Here is a 21,063-nt window from a genome sequence, read left to right as displayed (position 1 = left end):
ATACAATGACAAACTTCGTTGCGCAACTTCGATGTCATATCTTGTCTTGTCGGTCCTTCGCTCCCGTACTGCTCACTAGTAGTGCCTTAGTCCATTAAGGCTACTACACGTCGAGAGTCCAAGAGGGTTGCCTCCTATCACTGCTACAAGTCACGTCTGCTACAATGAACACCGGATCATCAAACTGCTCTCTAGGTAGGCCTAATTCCCGAGCTCCAATCTGCCTTCTAGTAGCCTCTTTCGTCTATCAAAGAGCTACACATAAGGTTGCAATACTTCACCCAATCACACACCAACAATATCCTTCTTGTCTACTGCTCGAGGGCTACTTTGGGTAGCCAACACGCTGCCCTCCAACAGACCTATGACACCCAATCCACTCACTGTTGATTTTGCTCCTAGTATGGCATTCACCACCTCGGAATGTCATACACATGTCATCAATAGGCTGCAATAAACATCATCCAATCCGGTCAACACGCTTGACCCTATATACTTCCACAAATACTGTTGTTCACCACGCTCGTTTGTTGCATTCTACAATTCTGGTTAGGGCATCAACCTCCAACCCTTCTCCTTTACGCAGTCAACAAAACAAGCCTTCTAAGGCTGCGGTTCACCAAGGTAGAAGGCCTCCACTCCTACGTTGTCGCTTTATGCTTTGTTTAACCCCAAACTTTGCACCTAAAGACAGCCTAGTTGTTGGCTATGGCCTGTGGCCTAGCACAGCAGTTGTTGTAGGCTTACTGTCTCCTCCAAAACATGAGCAAATTGCCTCCTAAACAACAGAAACAACTCCTTATCTCCTCAACCCAAACAGTCCTTCAATCTGGCCCTAAACCGCACTTAAGACAACCTTGTTTAGCCCTAAACCAATGTTCCATGGGGACGCGTCCTCCAGGGTTGGGTGCACACACCCCTCGCACCCCTTGCACCAGAGACAAGGAGTCTCTTGGGGGTGCGTTTCCCCATGCACCCTTTTTGGGGAGTCTCGAGGAGACGCAAGGGGGTGCGTTTCCCTAGTGTGGGAGTCTAGACTCCCCAAAAAGGGTGCGTCTCGGCATCCCCCTTCAAAAAGGGTGCTTCTGGGCGCCCCGCTTTAAATGTGTCTAATAAGACCCAAATTAAAAATTAAAAAATCAAAAATTAAAACTAAATAGAACAAAAAAATATTAAATAACTAAAAGTCTAAAACCTAGGTTGAATTAAATGAAAGTTAAATCTCATGAGTCATTTTCATTTCAACGGAACACTGAATATGCTGAGCTGAGCCGAGCCGCCGCCCAGCCAACCTCCTACCACCGCCGAGACCGGTCTGTCGAGACTCGAGAGTGGACGCCATTTGCTCCAACGTCACCCTGCACTTGTAGTTGCTGCAGCCCGCAACCTGCATGCTGCTCCTTTGCCCACGACTTCCACCCACCACCCAACCATCCTCCTTTGTCATTGACTTCCAGCGGCCGCCCAACCATCCTCCTTTGCCGTCAACTTCCAGCATGTGCACTATGCCACACTGCCATTGCCGTCGACCCCTCTGTGCCGTGACAATGTGGCCCATCGACCTGCTCACTGAAACTTTCATTTTGCCGACCTGTGCCTGTGCCATCGACCTCCAGGTAAACAATGAACATTGCTTGTTTTTAAAAAATTAGTTTTTGCAAAACACTGAAGTTTGAACAAAAACAGCGCTGTAATTTTTAAATTTTGTTTTTAAAAAAAAAAATGTAACAGTGAACAACGAACAGTATTGTAATTTTTAAATTTTTTTTTAATTCTATTTTGTAATGTTTAATCTTAATGTTTTAAATTTTTAAATTTTAATTTTAATGAAAACACAGTGAACTGTTCACTGTAATTTAAATTTTTGTGTATAATAATGTTTCAGTTTTTAAATTTTAATAATTTAAATTTAATTCTAGTAGATTTGCATTGTAAATTTTAATTTACATGATGAGATTTTTTTTTAAACCCTTCCTACAGGGCAGAAAAACAAAAAAAAAATTGCAAAATAAATTAAAACACAGCAAGCTGCAAGTGTAAAATGGTTGATTACAACAGCATGAGCAGCCACAGTGCCACTGATAGTGATAGTGATTATGATCTTCAAACAAAAAGTCCTCTTGGATCTGAAATCCCATCAACAATGAATGAAACCCATGGCAGCAGTGCAGCTAGTGTTTCTCCCAGTGCAACTGCAACCCCGTCAAAGTCATTGGCAGAATATGCAAAAGGGACATTTAATCCAAGCAAACCTCTTTTGTTATATGTTACCAAAATCGTTGACTCTTCAACTCAACCAAAACCAGGAAAACAAAGAGGTGGGACACGCCATTGGAAATGCAATGTTTGTGGTCATTCTTGGGTTGGGAGTTATAGTCGGATCAAGATGCATCTTTTGGGTGTAGGTGGCAAAGGGGTTCATATATGTACAAAATTAACCTTATTGCAAAAATCAGAGCTCTTGAGGATGCAAAGGGCAACTTCTCAAGTAAAAATGTCATGGCCCAAGCTCACCAAAATATTGATGAAGCCACAAGCTCCAAAAGAAAATTAAAACAAATGAAAGATATGCCTCCACCATCTCCTGTTGGGACTAAGGGTTCTCGTTCTTGTGTAGTGGGACCAACTCTTACAGGGATGTATGGTAAGTTGAACCGTAATGATACAGATGATGCCATTGGAAAATTTCTTTTTGCCAATGGCATTCCTTTCCATGTTAGTCGTTCTCCTTACTACAAGGAGATGGTCAAGGCAATTGCAGCAGCAAGACCCTCATATGTGCCCCCGGGTGAACATAAGTTGAGGACAGCGACAGCAAAAGGAAAATCTGAGGCAAACATGGGTGAGGGAAGGTTGTTCTATCGTTATGGATGGGTGGACAGACATTGCCAAACGTCCACTTATCAACATCATAGTTACTTGCCGAGAGGGGCCTTTCTTTCTTAGAGCTATTGATTGTTCTAGAAAGTGCAAAGATGCAACTTTCCAATTTGAGCTTCTTTGTGATGCTATAAAGGAGGTTGGATCTACTAATGTTGTACAGGTTGTGACGAATGCAGCAGCAGTGTGTAGATCAACAGGATTAATGATTCAAAGTAAATACAGGCATATTTCTAGACCTCTTGTTGTGTGCATGAACTCAATAATGCATTGAAAGACATTGGCAAAATTGAGTGGGTATCTAACTTGGTGACAGCTGCAACAAATGTGCAAATGTTTATTTCCAATCACCATATTTCTTTAGACATGTACAGGTCTCATGCGAGGAAGGAATTCCTCAAGCCTACTGATACCAGATATGCTAGTTATTTTCTTTTATTAGAGAGGATGTTGGAGGTGTAGTTAGCATTGCAGGCCATGGTTGTGACTCCAAATTGGAACAGATGGGCAGAATCCAAGACAAAGGAAGGAAAGAAAATCAAGATTCAGATATTGGATAATGATTGGCGGACACATTGTGGTTATTTGGTGTCACTTTTACGTCTTGTAGTTGAGGTCATTCCCTACACTGACACAAATTCTCCTACTCTTGGAGAAACATATGAGACTTTTGATAGTATGTTGGATCAAGTAAGGGTGGCCATTCATGAGAAAGATCCTTACGACCCAAATTCGACCCATTATACAGAGTAGGTGGGATCGAATGAATACACCTTTGCACATGGCAGCATATGCACTCAACGCAAAATGGCATGTGGCAAGGACTGGTAGAATTCTTCCCATTGAAGATCTAGAGGTCAAAAAGGGATTTCAAGCTGCCATTACAAAGATATATGGTTCAAAAGAAGGGAGAACAATTAGGAGACAGTGGATGCAATTCGCAAGTCTCAGTGGTCCCTTCAACAAGCATGATGCAAGGGAAGATCGCAATGATTTAGGCCACACTGACCCCATTGGTTGGTGGATGATGCATGGGGATGATGCTGCAGAGATCCAACAACTTGCTATTCGCTTATTGTCTCAGATTGCTAATTCCTCTACAACAGAGAGGAATTGGTCCACATATAGCTTCATCCACTCTATCAAGAGGAATAGACTTTCCTCTAGGAGAGTAGAGAAGCTAGTTCCAGTGCACAGTTCTCTATGTCTTGCACATAGGAAGACACCAGAGTATCGAAAGGGACCGACAACACGATGGGATGTGGATCCAGAGGATAGTGCACAGATAGATGAGGAGGATGGACCAGATGAGCTACGACATGGTTTGGTTTGGTTGGAGTTTCATTGGTTACTCAAGAGAGTGACACTGACTCAGATACTAACATTCCCATTTATGGTCATGATGACTTCATGCAGCAGATGGATGTAGAGGACCAATCATTGAGATTGAGTCCTTGATGCTGATTTATCATTTTATTTTCAGTGCTCATTATCCATTTTTACTTTTCAGTTTTAACTTTTGAGTTGTGACACTAGATATTGATGACTTGACTCTTCACTCTTAACTATTTTTGAGTTTGAAACTTTGAGTTATATAAATTTAGTGTTCAAACTTTGAAAATATACTAGTATGTTTTGCTTTCAATTTAGATTCTAGAATGATGAATGATGAATTTAATTTTTAAATCAATGTAGATTGTAGAATGATGAATCATTGAATGATGAATGATATGGATCAATGTATTTGAATATTTCATTATTGATTTTTAAATTTTTTTTATCGAATCTCATGGTATGTATGAATAATTCAATAATGAGACTTGAGTATGTCATATGAATGATGTATGTATCAAAATGAATGATGAGGATGGATCAATGATTCAATTGTCTATTTAATAGTTTTATGCTTTCATTGTTGAATAGTGAACAATGAATATGAACTTGAATTATATATATATATATATATATATATATATATATATACCTCGACGTCTCCCCGCACCCCCGAAATTTCCCTGAAATTTGAGGGTACTCCCACACGTCCCCCCTGTGCATCTCCCCGCACCAGAGTCTTGATGGAACATTGCCCTAAACACATCCGTTGCACCTACAACAACTCGTCCTTCTCCCACGTTGTCCTTAAGTCTCCTCAGCCTCCTAATCTGCTGCGACTTCCTCCACAAAATTTCAGAGCTCTTTATGAGATGTATTGCCCACACTTGGATGATGAAAATGACGCCAATACACCTTGTATTTATACAAATACAAGGGCTCCAACAAATCTTGAAGAGACACATCTATTGGAGTTGTTTTACACCAATCCTACATGACTTGGTAACCAATAATTACATTGTCAAATTCAAAAATTCATTTCTCTCTAACGACAACTCGAATTCGGACGATTCTCAATGCATTGGAATCGTATCTATGAGCACTATCATCCTCATCCATCACAAGTCACAAATCCTTCATGGTTTTGGCCCAAACATCGATAGGTGCAAAAACCCACACTTGGGTTCCAAGCCCACAAGTTTCCCTTGTGGTGCTTTGCCCTCCAAACCCTGAACCCTAGGGCTTGGAGTACCTCCCAAGCTACACAAATCAACACTCCCTCTTAGCAAGGGAGGTATTTCCAAGACTAGGAAGTACTTTTTCATTGTCTTCACTACTCGCAACACTTGCCCAACTCCTGGCGCTCACAATCCCAACAATCCCTGTATGGTGAACTAGGCCCTTCTCGGAAGTGTCACTGTCACTATTGGAAGCACCTTGCTTCTTCTTCTTCTTTTCCTGTAATGTATTCCACTATCTGCATGATTCCTTCTTGGCAGTTGTAGGAGCACTCTTGCTCCCCACTGACCATGCGCTTCTTGGGCTACAGAGTCTCCTTCTGAATCTGCAAGCTCCCTCTCGAACTTAACTCCTCCTAAATCTCTAGAACCAGGACCTTCTTCTCGAGAACCTGTACCTGCACCTACTCCTGCTTCTTTGGAACCTGTACCTACTTCTTTCCATGATCCACAGGCTTGCCCATCAACCTGTAGAGACCATGCTCTCTAATTCCGAATACAATCCCATCGGACTTAGAGCCTCTAGGCCTGAGTCTTGCCTTCCCATCCTGGAACAAGATCTCAAACCCTTTCCTCTCGATCATCAAGACGGAAATCACGCTATATCTGAGTCCTAGTACAAACAGTACATCTTGGACCTGCATCACACGTCCTATCTCCATCCTGGATGCCACAACAACCGATCCTCAGATCTCCAACTGACTCTTGTCGCCCAACAACATGTGCAACTTCAAGTCCCATTCAACTAGAGTCTCAAAAACCTCATGTGACCTTGTCATATGCTTCGTTGCACCACTGTCCACGTACCATCCATCCTCATTGACAGTACTTGTGAGAAATGAGAAATCGTAGCAAAGTCCTCCTCTTCCAATCTCCTAGAGAGATCATCTATCTCAACTGAAGTGGCAACACCGACGACCTACTTTCCTTTCTTCTTCTCATCATCTCCCTTCTTCTTCATCAGACATCTCGACAAAAAATGATCCATCTCGCCACAGTTGAAACACTTGCCTTTACTCACGTCCTCCTTTTGCTTACCCTTCATTCGCGTTGCAAGTGCCATGTCATAAACTAATGCTTTCTTCTTCGGATGAAGATCCTCGTCTCGCAACTCTTCCTGAATGAAGTCATCCCACAGCCTGTCCCAATCTGGCAGCTTCTCCCTGGCAACGATTACTTTGATGAAGGGCTCCCAATCCTCAGTGAACCCTTTCAAGGCAATCCTTACCATATCTCCATCTGAGATAGACACACCGATGGCAGCGACCTCATCTTTGACCTGAGACAATCTCGTCAGATACGAGGTCACACTTTTACCCTTTATCATCTTGGTGGACTTCAACTTATCCTCCAATACCAGTACCTGGTTCTCGATATTATTCTGGAACAAATTCTGAAGAGCATCCACATCTCATGTGCAATGTTCTTCCCAGACATTAGGGCATCCTTCACGTCATCTAGGATGATCAACTCTTGCCCTCGCATCCAAATCTTCATATATTTACAGCTCCTTAGGGTCACTTGGTTTCTTGATCTCTTTCTCGGCAAACTCCTAGAGCTTGTTGACCTGTAAGACCAACTTGATCCTTTCCTTCCAAGGACTATAGTTGGACAACCCTTCCAACCTAACCTCATACCGGAGACCTACCTGCAACTTTGACATTGTAGTGAGCCCTCCACTTACAATGTGACAGTGTAGTGAAGCCCTTTTTCCCTCGTCCTCTGGATTGTGTGATTTTCCTTTCCATTGTTCTGTTGTTTTTTTATGCTCCTCCCCTTTTCTTGCCTTTTTATCATTTAAATTTACTTATTTTTATTGTTGTAAATAAGAGGATAATAAAAACTCCCTTATTATTTATTTAATCTCTAAGTTTAGGTTCTAAATAAAATTTTAGTATATTTCTACTTAATAATTTGATATATAAATAAATAAGTTTAAAATTATGATCTTTTATTTTAGATAACGAATTAACTAATTAATTGATTATCATTTAGGTTTAATCCTTATTGTTCCCTTAATATTTTTCCTTCATTTAATATAAATAATTAATTTGAATAAAAGAGTTATCTAATTTATTTAGTAATTAATAATCCTTTATTTATTAATTTATTCTAGTTTATACCATAACACCTCATAGGTTAGAACCGTTATGGGTTCATCTATTTTTTAGAATATTATTCCTATTTGGTAATAAAAAATATGACCGAAAATAAAATTAACCAATTAATTAACTAATTAGTTATTTATTGAAAAAACATAATATTTTATTCACTATATTACTATAAGTTTATTTAATTTTTATTATTAGTAGTAAAGAAAAATGAGGGTAATTAATTATTTCGTTTATTATTCCTAATTCAAAATTTTCATTTAGATATATTTAGGTGCATATGAAATTAAATAAATAAATATATCTAACTAACTAATTAATGAATTAACTAAAATTTCCCTAACCCCTGGACTAGTGAAATATAGATGTTGCCTTGTCAATTGTACCCATTCCCTGCAGTGAATTATAGCTGTTTTTTTCTAGCCGTTTGAAATTTGAATGATGTGTCTCTCTATTTAACCTATGCCTGGATCTGTTTCTTCATCTTGTCCTGACGATAAACCACACTTGTTGGTTCGGAACGCGTCAACAAATGAATTCTGATGTGATTATCGCCGAAAACCTGTCTTAAAAATAGATGAACATAGTTATTCTAATTTTATAGTATCATCATCACTTGAGAAGATCCATGTTCATACAAGATGTTAAAATCGCACACAAGAAAATAGATAGTGGATTTAGATAATCGTGGAATCCATTCGACTAAGAATATGATACACACAAACACATATTTCAATGACCCTTGGTTTTCATCTTCCAAGAGTTCTCTTGAACTTCAAATAATTGTTGGAATTCCTCCACACAAACCCTAACGAATTAAGTGTCCAACATCCACCCCTTAATCTGAAGGGGTGCATGAGTCCAAGAAGAGAGTTAAATTACAAAGATGTGTAATAACCAATGGTTGGATGTGCTCTATGAAATAATGGTATATAAAGGACCACAAACCAAATGAGGTAGAAGAACCGGAAGTTTCTAACAGTAGTGGTTTAAGGCTAACCACCAACTCTGGAGCTAAAGCTCGAAACAATTCTTATAACAATTCCAAATTTGGCTAGAAGTTGAAGTCTTTTGCGAAGTGGAAGTGCTCCCTAATGATGGTTTGAAGACGACCACAAATTGATGTGGTGCTAACTGAAGTCTTCTCCCAATGGTGGTTTAAGGTTGGCCACCAACCAAAACATGCTCATGGAGCATGACTTTGTCTCTAACTACAACATTGAATCTAGTTATGGCTAACTCTTGCTCTAGGCTCTAGCAGTTGGGTCTAGTTCACGCTATGGCTTAGGCTCGCTTCATATTTCTTCGAATCTGGTAGTTGATCATCAATTCCCCCCCTGTCAGATACAAGGTGAGAAGATGAAGATATCTCACTGCAAGATGTGTCAATTCCCAAGAATAAACTCTGAGGTATGACCGATATATCTTCTTGGTTGTTGAAGACCATTGCCAAGAAGCGATCCATCCAAGGTGAATCTTTTCTCTTGCAGGAGTCTTATGTCTAGAGCATTTGTCTGAATGATGAGTGTGTTTTCCACAATGCTTACAAGGGTGAAGATCAAAACACTAATCTTTCACATGGCCAACCCAATCACAATGTTGGCATTTAACACTCTAACATAGTGGCTACGAAAGATGAGCATGATGTTGAGCATGTGAAGATGAATTGTCCTGAAGAAACCAAGCATTTTGAAACTTGATGGGTTTAGAGTAGTCTGGAATATGAAAGGACACATCCTTGTCATATCCAAGACCAGTTTTGTGTTTGTTACTGACAAGTTCTTCCCAATATCGAATGATGGGCTTGGGAAGTGCAACCTGAACCTCCGTATCTTCATGCAAATATGCTCTCGAAATGGGCTCATTGATCTGATTAATTTATGGATGCTGATGGGAGTCAACTTCAAACAAAGAATTGTTCTGAACAAAAACCAGTTCATAATGATGACTCTTTTGTTGTAGCTCATCTTCTTGTAGTTGTGACTCAAGTTGAAGAAACTCAATCTTTTCCTCTGCATGTTGTAGATAGATTTTTGATCCAGGTGGATGTTGGTGGCCACCCACCTATCCCATTTGGACCCCCACAACTCTCTTTCAGCTTTTTCAGTTTCCTAAATTGTAGCACAGTTTACTATTTTTAGCAGTTTTTCGGGTCCTGAACTTCCGGAGCCTTTTTGAGGCCCTAAACAACGTTTTTTTTGGGAATCTGGGGCAACATGGGTCCATGGACCCATGTTGCCTCCCAAAGTGGTAGTACTCGGATAGATCTTTCTAACGAGCTATCGTACACGTCAAACGGAGATCGTATGCCAAAGTTACGACCCCGGGAAATTGATGTACCAATTTACCCAAACGGGGCCCACAATTTGGCATTTCATCTTCTAGGGTTAGGTTTCGGGATGTGAAGGGTTTTCCATTGTTTCTCAACAATAAATAGGCCTTCGAGCCTCATTGTAACACAGTTCAGAACAGTTCAGAGGCATGTAGCCGCACATCTCTTCTTAGAGATAAGCTACCATCGCCCTAGCTGGTTTATTTCCATTTCTGGTTGTAAGCATATTTCAGTATTTTACAGTAATGAAATGAAGTATTATTCCCATTGCATCTTTGTGTTTATGGTTATCTCTGTATTTTATTGCGTTCATGTTTAAATCCGAATCAGTGGTATCAGAGCGGTCTGCTTTTTCTCTGTTTTTCTTTGCATGTCCCCAACGAGGTTGGGATATAAGGAGTTAGGGCTTGAACTGGTCGAACCTTTGCAAGACCAGCCTCGCAAATCCCGACGGCCTCCCATGGCGGATGAGAAGAAAGACGAGGGGGTAGGAGATCCTATCAAAATCTTGCTCGAAGAAGCACTCGAGCGGCAAAGGAACGCGATGATGGATAGCTTTGCGCAAATCCTTCAGCGGCTACCCAGAGGCGACGCATCGGCTTCCAACAGCGACTCTGGAAACGCCACACCGTTTAAGGTACAAGTTAATTTTGAAATCCCCATCTTCGAGGGTCAAATAGACGCAGATGTCGTAGATAAATGGTTAAATCTGCTAGATGGGTATTTTTCTGTTCATGAATTTTCAAATCGGGAAAAGATTGTTTTCGCTCTTCTCAAAGCAGCCCCCCACATCAAGGACTGGTGGGAAACCTACTGCGCGCAGAAGGATGGAAGTACAGGCTCACTATTTTCAGCCGCACCCACTTGGAATGACTTCGGGGATGCCATCAAGGAGCAGTACTACCCTGTCGGAAGCTATGAGGACAAATACATCAAATGGACCACACTGCGGCAGGGACGAGACCAAGATGTGCCGGAGTTCACAAACATTTTTCATACCCTTCGCACACAGTTGGGTATCAAAGATTCTGAGCTGCATCTGGTACTCAAATATCGTGGCTGCCTACACAGATACATCCAGGAAGAGATGGGGTTCTTGAACATCTCCTCACTCAGCACAGCATACCGATACGCTGTCAAAATTGAGCAAAAGTTCAAACAGAAGAAGCGAGACTTTGGATCTGCAAATCCGAAGCCCAAAGGACAAACCTAAGGCGGGGTGACCCAAGACAACCCGTCAAAGCCGCAAGAAAAGAACAACACCATGAAGCCAAAGGACATAGGGAAGTGGTGTGAGTTCCACAAGAGTCCCACTCATAACACAAGTGAGTGTCGGACCAAGCAGTCGCTGGTGGCTGAGTTGAAGGCTTTTGAATCAGATGCATGTTCTGACCCTGAGCCAGAACCCGACAAGGGGAATGGCAAAGGGAAGCAGATCATTGATGCAGATCCCAGTGCCACTGTTGCCACCGCCAAGATCCAGAAAGATGAGCCCGAAAATCCAGAGGAAGGGGAGCGTCTTTTCCACTCACAGATGTGGGTGAAGGGTTCGCCGCTACAATTCATTGTCGACAGTGGCAGCCAAAAGAACCTCGTTTCAGCAAAGGTCGTGAAGCGGTTGGGCCTACCGACTACACCACACCCACAGCCGTACAGTATCGGGTGGCTTCACGAAGGACGAGATATCAAAGTTCGCCAGCAATGCCGCCTTCCCTACAGCATCAAGCCCTTCACAGACGAGGTATTGTGTGATGTTACACCTCTGGATGTTTGTGATGTATTATTAGGCCAGCCATACTTGTGGAGGCGACATGCTGTGTATGAGTCAAGGCCTCGTGCTGTCATTATTTCTTTGAATGATTCATTATACAGGATACCGGAGGTAGCCCCACCTACCGCCACATCTTTGATCACTACCAAAAAAGGCAGCAAGCTCATATCACAGACCAGGAAATTCATCTGTCTGGTTCACTCCCAAAGTAAGGGGAAGATTGCCATCACATCCATGACCCCCGCGAAGGGTTCCTCCATGCAGCAGCAGCAGCAAAGGGATACAGTCATGACAAGACACAGGAACAACTTCTCCTCACCCACAGGGGTACCACACAAGTTTCAGGTGGGCGACAAAGTTTGGTTACATCTGCAGAGAGAACGCCTTACCAAAACCCATCAGAAACTCAAGCGACTCCGACATGGTCCTTACACCAGTACCAAGGCTACGAGCAACAATGCTTTGAAGCACAGCATTCCTCCATTCCTTCGCTTGCACCAAGTGTTCAATGTGGACCATCGCCGACCATGCTTCCCACCATTTCTGGTCACAGCAGAGATTGCAGAACAGCTCACCAGAGACCCAGCTCAGCAGAAGCTTCCTCATCTCAGGGATGAACTCAACGCAATGGGGACCATTGCTTCCTAAGGGGGGAGGAATGATCCAGGTGGATGTTGGTGGCCACCCACCTATCCCATTTGGACCCCCACAACTGTCTCTTTCAGCTTTTTCAGTTTCCTAAATTGTAGCACAGTTTACTATTTTTAGCAGTTTTTCGGGTCCTGAACTTCCGGAGCCGTTTTGAGGCCCTAAACGACGTTTTTTTGGGAATCTGGGGCAACATGGGTCCATGGACCCATGTTGCCTCCCAAAGTGGTAGTACTCGGATAGATCTTTCTAACGAGCTATCGTACACGTCAAACGGAGATCGTATGCCAAAGTTACGACCCCGGGAAATTGATGTACCAATTTACCCAAACGGGGCCCACAATTTGGCGTTTCATCTTCTAGGGTTAGGTTTCGGGATGTGAAGGGTTTTCCATTGTTTCTCAACAATAAATAGGCCTTCGAGCCTCATTGTAACACAGTTCAGAGGCATGTAGCCGCACATCTCTTCTTAGAGATAAGCTACCATCGCCCTAGCTGGTTTATTTCCATTTCTGGTTGTAAGCATATTTCAGTATTTTACAGTAATGAAATGAAGTATTATTTCCGCTGCATCTTTGTGTTTATGGTTATCTCTGTATTTTATTGCGTTCTTGTTTAAATCCGGATCAATTTTAATACTAGAAAGAGTGGCTTTGTTGATTTTCACTGTGTTGTCAACAATGGATAGGATTAGAGTACTCAATAACTTTAATAATCCGTCAAGTCTAGCCATTTCCCCCAGCTCAAGCTTAGCAAATGGAGGGTGTTACCTTCAACCAAAAATGCACTTTTCCTTTAAAAACCAGAGATGATGTCAAATTTGTCAATCTCCCAATGAATAACTCCATGAGAAACACACTAAAAAATTGGTCATGGCTATGAACCAATGAGGAAGAGGCAATGCCCACATTGGCCTGCTTACAAATTTTAACAAGTAATGAAGCATTGTTATAGCAGTTACTGTTGGAAAATCAAGAATCTTTCATGTTATGTTTGACTTTCCTTACTTGATAATTACTTGTGATTTTTAGTTGGCCTTTTATTACTTTTATTTCTTGTTCATCAAGCAATTACCAAAACAATGAAGACCACAAAGAGACAAAGTACACAAGATATAGGCTTCAAGCCAAGGCGAAAACCCAGAAAGAATACTTCTCTTCTTATAGAATCTATTCAAAATGAGACTTTCAAGACCTAAGGAAAAATTCCTCCCAAGCACCTAGCCAACCCAACAAGAAGATCTCTTCCAAAGTCAACGAAGATCAAAGCAACTTCACCTTAGAGTTTTGGCCCTACAACAAGGTCTGCAATTTCAGCCCCTGCAACTCGTCCAGAAACCCTAGACAACTTCACACGTGTGGACAGAAAAGAGAGTTTCTCAAGAGATCTTTCTTCTTCAACTTCTTCCTCTTCTTCTTGTCTTTCTCGCTCTTCCTTCTTCTTCACTATTGCAAATCGAACTTGCTTGGATAAGTGATCCAAATGAGTCGAAGTCCTTATTTATAGCCTTTTGGAGGGGTTGAATAGGCCTCTTTAGGCCAAGTTATCATTGTTGGGGCCGACTTGGTCTTGGAGGATAATTTTGTTTTCTTGACTAAAAAATAGTTATTTTCTTTTGTTACAATGAGTCCAAATGGGACTACAATACATGACAAAAATCCCGTATTGACCTAGAAGACCCTAGAAGCATGAAGAACATGCTTTGACCTAGACTTGAGAATGAAACCCGTGCTTTGATAAATAAATAAAATTATTTTTCTTCTTTTCAATATACAAAATATACAATGTCGTGTTTTACAAAGGTCATTATGAAGACTGAACCTAGTTACATTCTTCAACAAAAACTTGTAGCTAACGAAAGACAGGTTGTTAGTGAAGTTGCTTCTCAAATTTGGGCTCTTTTAGTAACAGTTTCCAGGAAAGGTTCCGTAAAAACCATGTGTCAACCTTCAATTGTTGAATCAATGTGCCCTAGCATGCACTCGAACCATATTAACACTATATAAATATGCAGCTTGAACAATGAGAATATGTCAAGATAAGTTAAGCTTAATGTGTCTTCACATATTCTTAAATAACATTCAAGCCCTAAATTTCTTCACCTTAGTCTTTAACAAAAAGGAAAGAGCACCAATTCAGATGTTCTCAACGTTGGAAGCCACCACGCATAAACAACAAATTTGAAGGACAATCTACACAGAGATGTCCACAACCTCCTTCACTTTATCTCATCCCTGTGCAAGGCCTTTATGTGACATTTTATTTAAGCAATCTTCCTCTATCTTTTTCAACTGTCTGAGGTTCTATTCCCTCCGCTAAATTTAGTGCAACAAAGCCAATAGACACTATATTGTTATTCAAGTTTGACCCGTATCCTAAGAGCAAAGGCTGGTATCAACAAAAACTGGCATAAAACTTTGATACTGTTGCCCCTTGAACCCAGGTCACTCCCTGCAATAAGGTAGGACTCGAAACCAAAAAAAATTCAGTCATTCAGTTGGGGGCTGCCAATCCAAGAATATAACAAAAGCTTGGAGAAAAGCAAAGCATGGAAAAATGAAGAAGATTCAGTGCTTATGACCCAATGGAGCAGGGATTTCTTAAATGGTACATAACCCCATAACTCCAGGTGTAGATCATATTTGCGGGTAGGTAAATGTTGGATGGAGGCGTGCCAACAGAAACCCTGTTTTCAACTGTATCAAGGGAATATCGTCACAATTGCTGAAAAAACACGCTTGGCAGATTGTTGTTTGATTGAAAATAGAATGAGAGACGTCGATGGCCATGTGCTCTTCGTGATTTCCAGCACTGCTGTCAAAACGCTCAAAGACATGCATTCAAAACATGTAGAGCAGCTGCTTGGGACCCATAAACCCCAAGAACATCAGGATTCACACCACCATGTTGAAACCCATAACCCCAAGCTCATGTACACTCCATACAACCCTTCCAATCCAAGCGACCTCCGAATAGATGGCGAGTACACAATCGCTTGAGACAGCAATGGATTAAATGATGATGCCAAAGCAAAATTAACGGAAGAAAAAACAAGTGATTCAGCCCAAAAATTGACGACTATATATTAGAAGAAGACATCATCTTCATATTTCTGCAGGGCGACTTGCATAAAACTATGTGTAGCCATTGCTACCAATGATTGTAGCGTCACTGCGTGTAACCCCCATTGTGTTCCAAGTGCTATATGAGATGTGTAACCAACAATCTCAAGCAGAGACAACCATGTGCCAACAAGAAGAGGGAAGGCCATACGCCAAAAGGCGTTCAAAAATGGAGGGAGCAGAGGCATTTTTGCAAGCCACGCAGAGAAACAGAAACAACTTCCGACTTACAAAGAACTAAACATGAATCTTGTTGAAAGGTCAGTTGGACATGCGCACAACAACGAATACCATGTCAAAGGTGCACAACAATGGAATAGACATGCACACATAAAAATGGTCTAACGTGGCAGTTCTAATGAGCATAAAGGAAATTTAATTTCTAAGATGGCCACAAAACTCATGGTGGAGGAAGGTCACACAACTGAGACTCAAATTTAAGCAGGGCAGGAATACCCCTGCTCTGATACCATGTAAAATCACACACAAGAAAATAGACAGTGGATTTAGATAATTGTGGAATCCATTCAATTAAGAATATGAAAGACATAAATACATATTTCAGTGACCCTTGGACTTGGACTACCAATAATTGTTGGAATTCCTCCACACCAACCCTAACGGATTAGGTGTCCAACACAAGATCCAGAGTTGATAATAGTGAGTATGTTATCACTTGTAGGAGAATTGCAAGAAATAGAGAACTATCTAGCTAGATAGAAATATATCAGTTTCACACCAATAAATATTATGTTTTCAAGGAATTTATATGCTTTATTAGTTAGGCAGGTAGTATCATGCCACAAAATTCACCTATTCGAGGGAAACATGTAAAAGAGACACCACCAAAATACTTTGTTTCTAATGAATAGATGTGTTTTATCACTTGATCATGCACTTCAATGCCATAGGAATCACCAATTCAATGTCAATATAAATACTTTTAATCCCTAAAGTTACCTGTATTTACCTTCCTAGACAGCGGCGATTTGTTCTACTTGGTTTCACCAATAATCTGCACAAGAACATAGCCCATTCTTGATATGATGAAAGCGGCTAACATCCCTTAAAATAATTTCTCTTGAAGAAATCCTTGAGATGAACTTTATGGCATTGTGGCAATCACCACATGCCCGAAGGTTTTTCACAATTCTTATTGATGATCCTGGGGGTGTACTAATAATCCCAAATGCAATGGCCAGCTTCTCACTGTGATAGCAGAGAACATTTTCCTTGTGCTCCTCCTCCAAATCATGCAACACAAAGTTGGTATCTGGCTTATAACCTACCTCCTTAATTTGTTCTGTCAGACTCTCCAATGTCGTATAAATCTCCTCTGTCTGTGGATGGGACCTGTCATTAACCATAAATGAATGCACCCTGTTCTTGACCTCAATCCAACTATAGCCTGGCTTCTTTTGTATGCCCCTGCTTTTCATCATTTGTCTCATCCTTGCTACCTCTTCCCACCTACCAGCTGTGGCATAGATGTTTGACAGCAGAACATATGTGGATGAATTATCTGGCTCCAACTCAAGAAGGTACTCTGCTGCTAGTTTTCCTAGCTCAAAATTTCCATGAATTCTGCAAGCACTGAGCAATGCTCCCCATATAACTGCATTAGGCTTAAACGGCATACTATTGATCAAATCCACTGCCTCGCCCAGCCGCCCAGCACGACCAAGGAGATCAATCATACAACCATAATGATCAGCCCTTGGAGTGATGCAGTGATCTCGAATCATAGAATCATAGTATTGAAAACCTTCTTCCACTAGGCCTGCATGGCTGCAAGCAGAGAGAACACCAACAAATGTAACGTGGTTTGGCTTAGATGTTGTCCCTAGCATCAGTTCAAATAGCTTAAATGCATCCTTTGGACAGCCATTCTGGGCATATCCTCCTATCATAGCAGTCCATGATACTGTGTCTTGTTCAGGTATATCATTGAACACCTCTCTTGCATCCCCTACGCTCCCACATTTGGCATACATGTCAACAAGAGCACTGCTGACACACAAATCAAACCCAAAACCAGTTTTAATAATATTGCCATGAATATGCTTACCGTGCTCTAGAGCAGCTAGGCTGGCGCATGCACTTAAAACTGAAGCTAAAGTAAAGTGATCTGGTGTTATTTCTGTCCATTCCATTTGACGGAATAACTTCAGAGCCTCCACTCCATCTCCATTCTGGGCATATGCACCAATCATTGCATTCCAAGACACTTCATCATGTTCAGGCATTTTATCAAACACGGCGTGTACATCCTCCATGCTTCCACATTTTGCATAAACATCAATAAGAGAATTTCCAATAAAGATATTTGACTCAAACCCAACTTTCACAATGTAACCATGTAGACTCGTACTCCATTTTGTAGCCGAAAGAGTGGCACATGTGCTCAGAGCGCTTGAAAAAATGAACTGGTTAGGCTTCGTACCTGACCTCAGCATTTCAGAAAAGAGATTCAGTGCTTCCTCACTCTGGCCATGCCGGGCATAACCGGCTATCATGACACTCCACAGTCCATCATCTCGTTCGGACATATTTTCAAAAAGGTTCCAAGCATCCTCAATATTTTCACATTTGGCATACAAATCAACAAGGGCACCCGCCACAAATACATTTGACTCAAACCCACTTCTGATAATACCAGCGTGAATCTGTTTGCCTTCACGCTCGCCCAGTGACCGAGTGCACGCGCTAAGAACACTAGCAAACGTGAACTGGTTTGGCCATATACCTGCCCTCTGCATATGCCAAAACATCTTGTAGGCTTCGTCGGCATGCCCGTGCCGAGAATATCCTGCAATCATGGTATTCCAGGAAACTTCACTCCGCTCGGGCATTTTGTCAAACAATTGGCGTCCATCCTCTAAACGACCATACTGGACATATCCTGCAATCATCCTGTTCCATGTGAATTCATCTCTCTGAGCCATTTTGTCAAACATATGGCGTGCATCCCTCAGACTCCTGCACATTGCGTACATTTCCAGAATATGGTTCGCTAAAAATGTGCCGCGCTTGCAGCCGTTTTTGATAATATGGCTGTGAAGCCTTCTGCCATCTAGCAGGGATTTCCTTCGGATGCATTCCTTCAGCAAGCGAGCATAAGTATCCGAGTCCATTCATTTGGTATATACGAGCCAATTATTGCTTCTGCAAACTTACTACAAAGGTTTGCATTTCATCAGTAGAATTTTCTCCCTTTGAGATTGAGTTTAATAATTTCCCTCCCTCCGCTCTACAGTGATTATTAATGTGAACGAAATCCACCATTCCTTCAGCAAGTGAGCATAAGAATCCGAATCCATTCATTTGGTTTGGAATCCACCATTTCTTCTGCAAACTCGCTATAAAGGATTTCGTTATATTTGCATTTCATCAGTTGTGTAATTGGTAAATTTTCTCATGCTATAAGATTCATCCTACTGGTTTGGATTTTTTTATTTTTGACAGAAGTGATAGGTAAATGTTATAAGATCCCAAAGAATGGCTGCTATTTTATACGGTACGATGTAATGTAATAAGTGGTTTATCTAACTTCTTAAACAATAAACAAGAAACGGTGCAGTGATAGAAGAGTTGAGTTGGGAAGATCATCTGGTCAAAGAGTTTGGAAGTCATTGCCTAATGCATGTGCATAAAGTTTTCAACATTCACCAATGCAAGTGCCACAGGGTGAGCTTCTGCTCACAACTTAAGTCACAGGCACGTTTTCCAAGGTTCCGTGTCCTGTATTTTACGTGTCGGACACCAAAACGGCCTTAAAATGTGTCGAAAACGTTTTTCATCGTGTCCTGTAAAATGTAAAACGTATTCGTTGGTTTTCGTCGTGTCCTGCATCTAACTTCTTAAACAATAAACAAGAAACGGTGCAGCGATAGAAGAGTTGAGTTGGGAAGATCATCTGGTCAAAGAGTTTGGAAGTCATTGCCTAATGCATGTGCATAAAGTTTTCAACATTCACCAATGCAAGTGCCACAGGGTGAGCTTCTGCTCACAACTTAAGTCACAGGCACGTCTTCCAAGGCTCCGTGTCCTGTATTTTACGTGTCGGACACCAAAACGGCCTTAAAATGTGTCGAAAACGTTTTTCATCGTGCCCTGTAAAATGTAAAACGTATTCGTTGGTTTTCGTCGTGTCCTGCATCTAGAAAACGCGTATTCCGTTGATAGAAAAAGTTGCCTGCATAAGCTGTGATTTTTTTTTAAGAAACAAATAATTTTTTAGTGAGGTAGCTTAATGATCAAGTCTAGGCCCTAGTATTGATATGCTATTCATGGTAATGTTAAATTCTTAAAGTAAAAGTGACATTCTCCTTAATCTTCATTTTCATCCTTTTACTTAAATTTTTAACATTACCATGAAATGATTCAGGATGTTTGAGAGTGGTTCCAACCTCATTGGATTTCATATGGAGAAAGTAGAATTTTAGGTTTCATTCAAAATGCAGCAGACTTATCAGTTTTTCAGGATTTCAGGATTGGGAGATTGTAATGTTTCGAGGTGACACCACCTGCCCGGGCTACCCCTGCCACCAGTAGAGGACGTGGTCTACCTCCTATAGCTCCTACTTCTAGTTCTTCAGCTTCTAGAGCATAGCAAACTCCACTGCCAACTCCACCAGCACCAGCATCTACATCTAGAGGAAAAGGGAAAGCTGTGGCATTTTCTCGCAAGAGGGGCAGAGGAAATCAATAGGATTAGACTTTAGTTATTTTCTTATGTGCTTGTAAGTTGTACATGAACAATGAACATTGAATATTCAAGAATCAAGACCAAGCATATCACATTCTAATTTCTAAATTGTAAGTTTTGATTCTAGGTATTTTTTTAAAGTGAACTATGAACTTTGAGAAGTAATTATATTTTAATTTGATTAGATAAACTGCAACCTGCAATTTAATATGGATAAAAAACTATATTTCGGTATATATATATATATATATTATTAAATATATATAAAACGTGTCCCCGTGCCCTGTTTTCAGGGCGTTGCGTTTCGTATTGAATACTCGTATTTACGTGTCCTCTATGTCTCGTGTCCTCCTTGTCTCGTGACCTCGTGACTTAGCTCACACCTAATGTATGAGCACAAAGTGTTGACAGTGCTGTCTAGGTGAGTCACGACGAACCAATTGTCTTCTCTCCACCACATAGTGTCACCAGGCCCGAAAAACTTCTAGAACGTAAGATCGATTTTCGTCAAGATCCTAAACGTCAGATTGTGTAGCCTTTATTCGCTGAGATGAACAATGTCCACCCAACTCAACTTGACAGAAAGACCCTTCTTCGATATAATTATTGTGAATACAATACAAAATAATGATAAATAAGATAATTAGGGTGATATGTCATATTTAATATGTTGAAATATCTTTTATAACTTTAAATTTTTTGTATTTTATATATTAAGACTTGGATGTATCGAAATTCTTGAAATAAATTTTATAACTATAAATTTTTTGTATTTTTAGTTGGTATTATTTTATATTTTTTATATTATTTTATATTTGTGTTTTAAAAATATAATTTATAATTATTATTATTTAATATTAAGATTATGGTTAAATTACCTGTAGGGGTCTCGTCTCGTGGTCAGCGAATGGTCTGCTAAGT

The 21,063-nt window shown here is 40.7% G+C and overlaps 1 protein-coding gene across 4 annotated transcripts in view; it reads right to left on the bottom strand.

Annotated features, from left to right (window-relative positions):
• LOC149165307 (pentatricopeptide repeat-containing protein At2g03880, mitochondrial-like) overlaps positions 1-18,997 on the bottom strand; it is a 137,749-nt gene extending 118,752 nt beyond the window's left edge. For 2 of the 4 annotated variants that reach the window (XM_089432279.1, XM_089432277.1), the window contains exon 1: positions 16,405-18,996. In XM_089432279.1, coding sequence (XP_089288405.1) covers positions 16,439-18,568 — 2,130 coding nt within the window. In that variant the 5' untranslated portion in view covers positions 18,569-18,996 and the 3' untranslated portion in view covers positions 16,405-16,438. Of the gene's footprint in view, positions 1-16,394 lie in introns of all 4 variants that reach the window. The other 2 variants (XM_089432280.1, XM_089432278.1) reach the window with 2 other exon arrangements.
• Between the last annotated feature and the right edge of the window lie 2,066 nt (positions 18,998-21,063).

This window comes from Pinus tabuliformis, chromosome 5_1, assembly GCF_031772625.1.
Source record: "Pinus tabuliformis cultivar Carrire ecotype Pingquan chromosome 5_1, CPIR1, whole genome shotgun sequence".
In the NCBI taxonomy this organism is placed as follows: domain Eukaryota; kingdom Viridiplantae; phylum Streptophyta; class Pinopsida; order Pinales; family Pinaceae; genus Pinus; species Pinus tabuliformis.
Note: the sequence above shows the minus strand (reverse complement) of the source record. Positions and strands in the feature narration are given on the sequence as shown.